A 10,505-nucleotide genomic window follows, 5' to 3' on the forward strand; every position below is an offset into this window, starting at 1 on the left:
ACCCTTTTCCCATCTACAGATACTACACAAGGAGCTGACCTAGCACACTAATTATCGTTATCGTTAATGTTTTTGTTGTTGTTATTCTTTTCTACAGAATTATAACATTTAACACATTTTTAAACATCCAGTAACTTGATACACTGTACAGAAAGACAAATACAGCAATCAACAAACAGGGGCAACACAAACAGCGTAGTCAGGAGAAGGGCCTTTACGCATTCCACCACCAAAAGAGGAGCATGCAGGCAAGAGATGTGTCTACCTATACACTTCCTCGGCCACTGGCCCCGGGAGAGGGTCTTCGTCGTAGACACTGCGCTGCGAGTTGTAACGCCGCGGCATCGTGTAGCTGTGAGGGGTTCCTGGGAAGTGCCTGTCCTCGGGAAAGTTCACCAGGTCGTTCAGGGTCGTGCCTGCAAATGTTGTTGTTAGTCGTTTATTGTCTCATCCACTTCGTTCAGAGCTACCTGGAGACTAGCGCTAAAGGTGGTCCTTAGTTGGGCCCGAAGTCGACTTCGTGAAGACTTCGCGAAGTCTTTTTACGGAAAACTTAGTGCTGAAGCTTTGTGCGGCCAGCTTTGCGAAGTCTTTTTACGGAAAACTTAGTGCTGAAGCTTTGTGCGGCCAGCTTTGCGAAGTCTTTTTACGGAAAACTTAGTGCTGAAGCTTTGTGCGGCCAGCTTTGCGAAGTCTTTTTACGGAAAACTTAGTGCTGAAGCTTTGTGCGGCCAGCTTTGCGAAGTACACCTCGCGTAGTCGACTTCGCCCAGTTAAGGGCAGGCTTTAGAATATGGCCTGCAATTTAATACTTCATCCTCCCATTGCTTGGAAATTCGGGTGGCTTCTTCCACTGGACAGTAGCAGCAACTGACAAAAGCTACCCCGGTGTGTCTGTGTTTAGGTGTAGTCACTTCTGGCAAACTAACAGGTCTTTTACAAGCCACGGGGGTAACACCGGGAGGGGACATAAATATCATCTGTAAGTCTGTCTGTCCCTTTTTGGATTCGAACCTGTGACCAGATGATTATAAATCCACTGCTCTACCAACGTAGCCTCCAGACCCCCAGGTATAATTATATAAGGAACGTATAAAAAGGAGACCACCTTCTTTGAAACAATCCAAGCAATGATGTATACTCATTACATACACCCAAATAATTTTTCTCATCTGTGAAAGCAGTATATGAACACTGCCATGTGCTTGAATGAAAAGATTCACGTCATCATATTCAACATTCTATATCATAAAGTCAGTCTGGTAGATTTCTCTATTTTTAAACACATGTTGCAACACACTCTGAAAATATCACAGATCAAAATATCACAGACAAAATATCATCAAAATATTAGCGAAGTCGAATTTTGAGGTCAATCGCTGTCGTATGTTTTTAAAAGACTAGACAGATCAAAAGTCTTCAAAACAAAGGTTAACACGAGAAAAAAAGAATCTTTCCACGGATCTGCAAGTATATATTCCATCACAATGATCACACAAAAAATCTGAAGCAGCGCAACTCACCAAGCAATACAGGAGGCTCCTTTCTGTTGGAAGATGGTGTATGTGGTGCTGATGTTTTCGGACGTCTGCAATGGAATGATAGAGTGTGAGAGAGAGAGTGGGTGAGTGAGTAATTGTGTGAGTAAGTGTGTGTCTGTGCGTGAGTGCGTACCTCTGCGTACGCACGTATAATGAGTGCCTGTCTTGTCTCTCCAACTGTCCATGTGACCATTGTCTGTTTTCATTGGTGTGGCTGGTTTAAGTGTGTGTGTGTGTGTGTGTGTGCGCGCGTGCGTATATGTGTGTGTGTGCGCGTGCGCGCGTGCGTATATGTGTGTGTGTGTGTGTGTGTGTGTGTGTTTGGTGTCATTCTAACCTTTTCATCACAATGTCAGCAGCCGATTTGGGGCGGTGCTTCATGCTGTCAGGAAGCCCCACCTTCCAGCCGGGGGTGTAGCCCGAGTTGGGACGGGTGTTCAGCTTCTCCCAGAACAGGTCCCTCCCCCCAGCCAGCCACATGTTAGACTTGGGCACCTTTCGCTCGAGGAAATGGCTCTCCGAGAACGGGTGGTGGAGGTTGATGGTACAGATGGTGTCCGAGCAGGTGTCTTGGCTCAGCTTGTCGAAATGGACTTCGTGATCTTCGGGAGGGTGGGGTTGTGGGTAAGAGTGAGGTTGAGGGTAAGACTGGGGTTGAGGGTAAGGTTGCGGGTTAGGGTGGGGTTGAGGGGGAGGGATGGGGGAGGAAGGTGGCTGGGGAGGGGGTGGCTCCGTTGCTGTTGCGTGTGCCACTGCAAGCGAGGGAGAGAAAAGTATGGATAATGGATGGTAGAGAATAATAGCGTTTTGATGCTTTTATCTATGGTCCAAACCAGTTCTCTTTCTTCCTTACAAGATAAGATAAATAATCTATATTTTTTACCGAGGTGATACACACATAAATGACATGTTACAGCAGATGCCTTGGCGACCTTAGCATGGGGAAGGAAAATGGTCGCCTGGGCGGATTTTGCTTTCATGACGTCACAGACACACACTACGCGTAAATCATCCACGTGACACAACAGAGCACATCCCGGCTCATACCTGACTGAGTGACCTTAGTGTGGGAAAAGAAAATGGCCGTCGCGTCGGAATCAGGCTTGACGGCGTTACGTGAAAACAACGGATTCTCAACAACAACAAAACACACTATTCTAAATAAAACTTGTGCGTAACTGAGATGTCCTAAAGAAAAAGTGAAATTGCTCTTTTATCACCATTCAGATTCCCTATTTGTTTAGGCGTCTGAGTCAAACAAAGTTTCGAATTAGATTTCCGACAAGCAAAAAAAAAAGAAAACGAACTCTCCCTCCCTCCCTCCCAAAATTAATCGTTTTGTACATTAATCGCTGATTGTATTGCTTGGCTGCCATGTTGTAATCATAATTATAGCGCATCCTGAACTCAGGTCAAAATGAGTTCGGCTCATTCTCTCCCTGACAGGATGCCTTGAGTTTCCTTGTCTGGCATTTGTCTCATTTGTCTGGCAAGGAAACCAATTTTTTTACATATTTAGAGCTTTTTGTAATGGATTATTGATATAAGTTGATTCGCGATCGTCGATAATGATTTTTCATGGTGTTTTGTAATTTTTAAATTACAAAGGAATTGATATGTAAGACAGTTTCAAGCAAGCAATTTTTCGCGGCTGTATTTACTGTGCAAACAACTCTAAATATGGCAAAAGTGTCACGTGATAATCAACCGTTTGGTTTCGGCGCTCACTGGAGCAGACGATTTTTTCTGTAACCAGTTGACAGTGATGAAACCATATTATTACGGTCTCCTTCCGGCAGCAGTCCCAAAATTTCGACTTGTTTTGACCTCAGAACGATGTCTTTATCATAACTGTGAAGAACAGAACGGAGATCACTGTCGAAGTCGGCCAATCTGCAATCATTTTCGTCTCGCGAAAACTGATCTCAAATTTAGATCAGTGCTCGCGAAAACCATAACTATGGGAGATAACTCTGTATTTTTGTTTTGATAGATTCGCGTAGGACTGTAGCGTCCGGTCAGGGAGAGAATGAGCCGAACTCATTTTGACCTGAGTTCAGGATGAATTATAGCGTTGTTTATAATTTTAGAACGTTGTCATAGAAACTCTACTTGTTATCGTTCTATATGTCGTTTTAGTGGAACGATTTTTCATAGACCCAAAAATAATAAACCATGTTTAAAGCAGATCTTACGCTGTGAGGCTGGGCGCGTGGCTTGCTTCCAGGCGTCGACCCTCTGCTGCTGGAACTCGGTGTGGTAGGCGTGATCGGATGGCTTTCTGACAAACATCTGCTGCCGCTCTATGGCGCTCACCGGACGACTTCGGCCTGCCAACTGGTTTCTGTGTCACGGGTATTGATGAGGTCAATGTTAAAGGCACAGTAAGCCTCCCGTAAACCATCACAGATACTGTCAGGCTTTTACACACAGTACACACACCCTTCAATTTGAACGCTCGCCAAACGGGAACATCCTAGGTGCCCTCCGTAAAGAGCGAGCAATTTTCAAAGAATTTATTTTTGCGTGGTTTATCTTACCCCTGAGCCATCGTTAACCCGTGTGATCCAGTTTCCCTTTTCCACAATGTAGTCGTCAGTTAGTAATTTGAATGCGACTCGATGTGAGTTTATCTGCAATAGCACGTTATCATGTACCTCTCACTATGCACGAAACAAACGGCTGTGGTTCACAAGAACTCTAGCGATGGCTTTTGACTGTTCAGAGGAACTGCTACGAGAACCACGACCTTGCATGATCCTGCTTCCGGGCTTTTCTTTTTTCAAACTTTCAAAACTTCGAATTGTACTGATCTTGTCTTGATGAAAAAAAAATTCTTTTATGATTTAAGAATGTTTGTGTAACAAGCTGTCAATTTATCATTTAGATTTTAAAAGTTAGGTCTAGCGCTAAAACGCACCACGGTCCGATTGTCTCTGAGCAATCGGCGCAAAATTAATTCTTTAAAAATTGCTCCCTCTTTACGTAGGGCACCTAGGGTGTTCCCGTTTGGTGAGCGTTCAAATGGAAGGGTGTTTGTACTGTGTGTAAAAGCCTGACAGTATCTGTGATGGTTTACGGGAGGCTTACTGTGCCTTTAATGTGTTAATTAATGTACACCAGTGATCACAGGGGTCGCTCTCATTGTAAAATGTTGCAGACTTATTATCCTTTTTCTTGTTTTGTGTCAACTTACCCAACTACGAGTGAGTGAGTCTACATTGAGGTCAACATTAAACTGAACTTTCTGTTACTTTAAGTGTTGGATTCTTTTTTAGCAGATCACACTGTACTTGCGAAAAGCTAAACCAACACAACAGTTTATTAATTCAAGGATAACACTGTTTTGATTTTTTTTTTTTTTAAGGAGAATAAAAGCTGAACAAATTTATTTTCCAAATATGCACCTGTACGTCGACCCAGCTGTCTTCGAAGTGGACAGACAAACAAACAAACATGAGACGATAAACAAAAATAGGAAAATCTTACTTTCCAGAGTAAGATTTGGCGAAGGATCTTGGTGACTCGCTGGGAGCTGTCATGAAAATCTCCCTGGGGTTTTCTTCCTTCTTGATCCCATCTTGTAGCTTGTCTTTGTGGGATGCATCTGTAGTTGCCTCTTCATATGCCTTGTTGTCAATCTCTTCGGCGGATCCGACATTATGTTCTGTGGAATTCTGACCTTGCTCTGCACTCTGTGCAGCTGAAACTGTAGAAGACGATTTCCTTTGGTTAAACAGTCGCGCAGGCGTTATTCTTTGTACTAAATAAATCATCCAAAATTTAAAAAATAAAAACAGACTGCCATCGTTCCAAAATCCAGAATCCAAAAAAATAAGAAATGTTAGTAAGTTGAACGTTTAATTGTTGGAGAAAAACAACAACACTTGTTTCGACAGAAATTGAACGTTCCATTGACTAACATTTCTTGTTTTTCGATTTGTCAGAAAGAAGTTTTGAACTGGATGGAACATGAAGGTACAAGTTAGATGGTTGGCTGGATAGTTGGTTGGTTGGTTGGTTGGAAGGGTATGTACGTTTGGTTGGTGTTATTTGTGTGTGATTTTGAGGGTGTGTGTTGGGGTTTTTTTTTTTGTTTTTTTTTTTTTTTTTGGGGGGGGGGGGTAGGCTTTGGGGAAACGTCTTTTCATTTTTTGGTATTGTTTCAAGATGGATAATCAAATTGGTCATCTGGAAACGTATTATCAAGTCAGACACCATCCGTCGAACAATTTAATGCTTATGGCAGGGTTGGCGTTTTACCATTAGGCCAAAAAAAAAAAATTGTCTGTTTAGGGTAACATGACCAAAAAAAGTAGGGTCGGTAGGTAGGGTTTTTTTTTTTTTGTGTGTTTTTTTGTTTTTTTTGTGTGTAAATGCTATGTTGGCTGAACATTCACTTCTTATATTTGATGAATACATGTTTCAAAACTAACGTATAAATAAAACAGAGAGAAAGGGAGAGAAAGAAACGCCAAATGTCTCTTTTTAGCATTTTTACCTCTTTTTTTGTTTGTTTTTTGTGAAATCAAAAAAAAGTTTTTGGGTCGGCGCCAAATCGATAGGGTCGGTCGGGTTACCCTAAACAGACAATTTTTTTTTTTTGGCCTTAAGCATTTTCTTCCTCTTTCAAATCATCACCTTTGCAAAACCTTTGCTTCTCTGCCCAACAGTTCTGTATGCTAACATGCATAGTTCATTTTCTGGGCGTCTCTAGCAGAGAACATCAAGGCTGATACAGCAGGACATTCGCACAAGATATTTCATCCTTCACACAAATGAAAGGTACTAAAACGAATTTATTGACGACAATATCCATGGTAGTCAAGGATGGATTGAAGCGGCATTGTGTCCCCTAGCTCTTCCTTTCAAAGGCCAATTAATTAGTTGTATCGGTACTCGTCAGTTTTAATAGATTTTTAGTATATAAAAAAAAAATGTGTACCTTGTGGTTGCTGTACGCTGGCAGACCAATTAGTATCTCCAGATGGAGGTTTGTTTTCTTTTTCATTGCGGTCATCTCTCACTCCTTTTGGTGTGGATGCAGCAATTGGCGAAGGGTGCTGAAACAAAATGCAAGATCCTAAATTAAATAAGACTGTCACCTGAAACATTTCAAAACCACTCTGATCATCGAACAGGCTGGTTCGAATCATCCGTTTTTGTCTTTTGTTTTCCCTCGACTAGTTATGTGTTAGACGTTTGGGACCCTGTCTTGTGTAGTTCCATTGCAATGAAAAGCAATTTCCACAGACTAAGGAGCGTCTGAGGACTCTCTCTCTCTCTCTCTCTCTCTCTCTCTCTCTCTCTCTCTCTCTCTCTCTCTCTCTCTCTCTCTCTCTCTCACTTGCACACACACACACACACACGTGTACACACACAAACCTAGGCGTTCACACACACAAACCTAGGCGTTCACACACACAAACCTAGGCGTTCACACACACACACACACACACACACACACACACACACACACACACACACTCACAGACACACACACACTCACACACACTCACTCACACACACACACTCACACACACACACTCACACACACTCACTCACACACACACACACACACACACACTCACACACAGTGACACACACACACACACACACACACACACTCACACACACTCACACACACACACACACACACACACACACACATTCCTCTTGGACCTCAACTTATCTCGCATTTTGCGGAGACTCCTTGTTATTTTCTACTTTTGGCCGGGGGGGGGGGGGGAGGAAACACGCTTATACTCCCTCTATCATCTCTGCAATCATGCCCCATCGTTCAATCGACATACAACCCAAGTCAAACAGAGATCTCAACGACCTTTCACATCAAACTACCAGAACACAAAACACGAGCAAAGCCAAGGCGAGAAATGTGACAACTATCGCCTTCAGTAATCCACGGGGACTTTAGCTACAATATCCAATAAGGCCTAGACAAGCCCTCTCTTTTGTCCCTTTAGGTGCACCATACAAAGGTTGATCCCGCCGAGGCTTTGACGAGTGTCAAATGGTTGGAAAATGTCCCCGGAGAGAACATAGATCTTTGATCCTGCTGAGTCTTTGACGAGTGTCAATTGTGAGGCCAATGTCTACTGAGAGAACGAACTGGGTTTTACGGTATAAATATGATGCTTGGTGATTGTAAATAAGGAAAGCATGTTATGTGTGTCTGTATTTAGCGATTGAGGAATACCACGAATTGTGTGTTACAGGAGATAATGCCGGGTGCTTGAAAATACATGTACCGCGGATAGCGATGGGGTATGGAAGGTCGGGCAGAAACGACGGGTGCAGAAATCGCGTGTGGCGGGTGGGAGACGGCTAAAGAACTGCATCAGTGCTTGACCCCAATCAATCTTTCACCAAACTCAGCATAGATTTCTGCCTGGACGGGAACTTTAGAGTATCAGCACCCATGTCCGTGCTCGTTGACACACAAGGACAGGGATACGTGGTGGAAGAGAGAGATTGGGGTGAAGGTGAGAGAAGAGAAGAGAATGGAAAACGGTCCAAAAGGAGGAGGGGAGGTAACAAGTTTCAAAGGTGAGGGGGGGGGGGTGGAATCAAAACCTGCTTACATCTCCTTATCCTGAATGAAGACAAGACAAAAACACCTCTGTCTGTCTGTCTGTCTGTCTGTCTGTCTGTCTCTCTCTCTCTCAGTCTCTCTCTTTTGTTGTTGTTGTTGTTGTTGTTGTTGTTGTTGTTGTTGTTGTTGTTGTTGTTGTTGTTTTGATGGTTCAAGGTAGGGGGGAGGGCTCAGGGGGTTCACATTCAAGATTTAATAAATGAACCTAATCGGCCTTTCCATACACGTCACAGAAAGTAGCTAACAGAAAATTACAAATCAAATCAAGACAATTATTTTATCAAGCAATGCCAGCCATATCGGTTCACTGTTCAGTAGCTTGAAACGCTTTTGTTTGTTTGTTTGCTTAACGCCCAGCCGACCACGAAGGGCCATATCAGGGCGGTACTGCTTTGACATTTAACGTGCGCCACACACAAGACAGAAGTCGCAGCACAGGCTTCATGCCTCACTCAGTCACATTATTCTGACAACGGACCAACCAGTCCTAGCACTAACCCCATAATGCCAGACGCCAGGCGGAGCAGCCACTAGATTGCCAATTTTAAAGTCTTAGGTATGACCCGGCCGGGGTTCGAACCCACGACCTCCCGATCACGGGGCGGACGCCTTACCACTAGGCCAACCGTGCCGGTCTTGAAACGCTTGTCTTTGAATCGTCTCACAGAAGTGACAGAAAGTAACTCACAGAATCATCAATCACACACAACATACCGTATCGAACACGACCTAGCACGTATAATGTCTGCAGACGACAATTTCTAATCTTTCATCCGGGGCACCGGAGGTATGCTATTTTTGTCGCTAAGCCCCGCAACTCTGGCAGTTACTGGTTGTCGTTATTACTTGTGACAGATGAATGACGGTATGGTTGCCTGTTTCTGCAAGGGTTGGCTAGACGAACAAAAGATTGGCGAGCAAACTTTGCAATTATATTTTTCACCTCTCAAAACTGCCGAGGTCAAGGTGAAATCTAAGTGGCTTGGATCAAACAAGTTTACCAAGCCAAAAATTGCAAATCTTAAATCCTTCAATGGTTCTTCCTGTTTGTTTGGGGTTTATTTTAATACAAAGAGCTACTAGAGACGTCTATTTTCTGTCAAGTGCTGATTGTGCAACAAAAAGCCTTTTCTCCTCCAGATACTATTGTGTTCGACATTCGTTTATCTGAATGACGGGTAGATAAAAGAACCTGCATTATCTGAAATATATAAAAAGTCAAGAGGCAAAAGTTCGTGAATCGAATTCACTGAAAAGCAAGATTATCAACACTACCTTGCGTATGAATGGTGCGTTACCAGACTGACTTTTCCCAGTGTTTTGTGAGACTGTAGGCCCTACAATAATTTTCACTCCCAACACTATAATGTTCTGTCACATGTAACACACAATGATAGGGGAAAGGCTCCTAATATGGACCGGCTCCTAATATGGACCACCTCATGTTCTGACAAACTAACGGCGCTAGAGCGCTCAAAACAATTTCATTCGCTTTATTCACCCTCTTTGGATAAGTTGCACATGTCAAAACAGTTGCAGAAACACAAACCTCAAAACTGTTAGGCTTTTTCGCTTTTTTTCACTTTTGGCAGCGTTTACTCTAAATTTGCCGCCTAAAACGGACTCGTTTCTGTCCACAGCCAAACCTTTTATAACACAAAAATGGCTATATATGACAGCTAAGACAGTATTTGTTACATTTTAACAGTGTGTACCCCGAGTTTCTACTGCAAACAAAAAATAATAGCAAAACCTCAAAGTATGAGTGAGTCCCCTAATATGGACCACCTTCAACAAATCGAAGAAAATAAAAACTAAAGGAAATTTTAATTAATTCATTAAGAAGCTTGCTGAAAATAATCTATAACTAGCCCTCGAGATTTCAAAATAATATAACAAATAGTCTTTTTTGTGTGAAAGTTGATAATTTCACTTATTTTCACTCTGTTTTTGATAAGCTTCTTTAGTTTCCTGGTGTGCTTCAAATAATACTCTCATCAACCCGAAACAGCTAAATCTAAAGCATATTTGAATTAGTCTGACTTGCACACTAAGTTGTATCATGTTATTTTGAAGTATAGGGGGCTTTTTACAGTGATTCGTGAAGGCCGCTTCACTTGTCCATATTGGGCGCCCAGGCTCCTGGACCTTTTGTGATTTTTTTCTGTATTTAATTTTTGCTGAAGGTCTATCAAAGCTATTTCACTCTAATTAGGCCTAACGGTTAAACTAAGAGAGAAGGACTACCAACCACAAAATAAAACTTCGCAAGAAAACAAGCTAGTTATCAGCAATAAACAAAAAGTGGTCCATATTAGGGGCCCTTCCCCTACTCTGCATCTAATGCAAGC

The 10,505-nt window shown here is 42.7% G+C and overlaps 1 protein-coding gene across 4 annotated transcripts in view; it reads right to left on the minus strand.

Moving 5' to 3' along the window:
- LOC138966367 (uncharacterized) overlaps nucleotides 1–10,505 on the minus strand; it is a 101,206-nt gene that overhangs the window by 12,486 nt on the left and 78,215 nt on the right. For all 4 annotated transcript variants that reach the window (XM_070338575.1, XM_070338572.1, XM_070338571.1 and 1 more), the window contains 6 exons: nucleotides 6,487–6,604; nucleotides 5,031–5,250; nucleotides 3,737–3,885; nucleotides 1,879–2,293; nucleotides 1,524–1,588; nucleotides 266–416 (listed from right to left, as the gene is read on the minus strand). In XM_070338575.1, the coding sequence (XP_070194676.1) occupies nucleotides 266–416; nucleotides 1,524–1,588; nucleotides 1,879–2,293; nucleotides 3,737–3,885; nucleotides 5,031–5,250; nucleotides 6,487–6,604 (1,118 nt within the window). The remainder of the gene's footprint in view (nucleotides 1–265; nucleotides 417–1,523; nucleotides 1,589–1,878; nucleotides 2,294–3,736; nucleotides 3,886–5,030; nucleotides 5,251–6,486; nucleotides 6,605–10,505) is intronic.

The sequence above is a fragment of the Littorina saxatilis genome, linkage group LG5 (genome assembly GCF_037325665.1).
Source record: "Littorina saxatilis isolate snail1 linkage group LG5, US_GU_Lsax_2.0, whole genome shotgun sequence".
NCBI lineage: Eukaryota > Metazoa > Mollusca > Gastropoda > Littorinimorpha > Littorinidae > Littorina > Littorina saxatilis.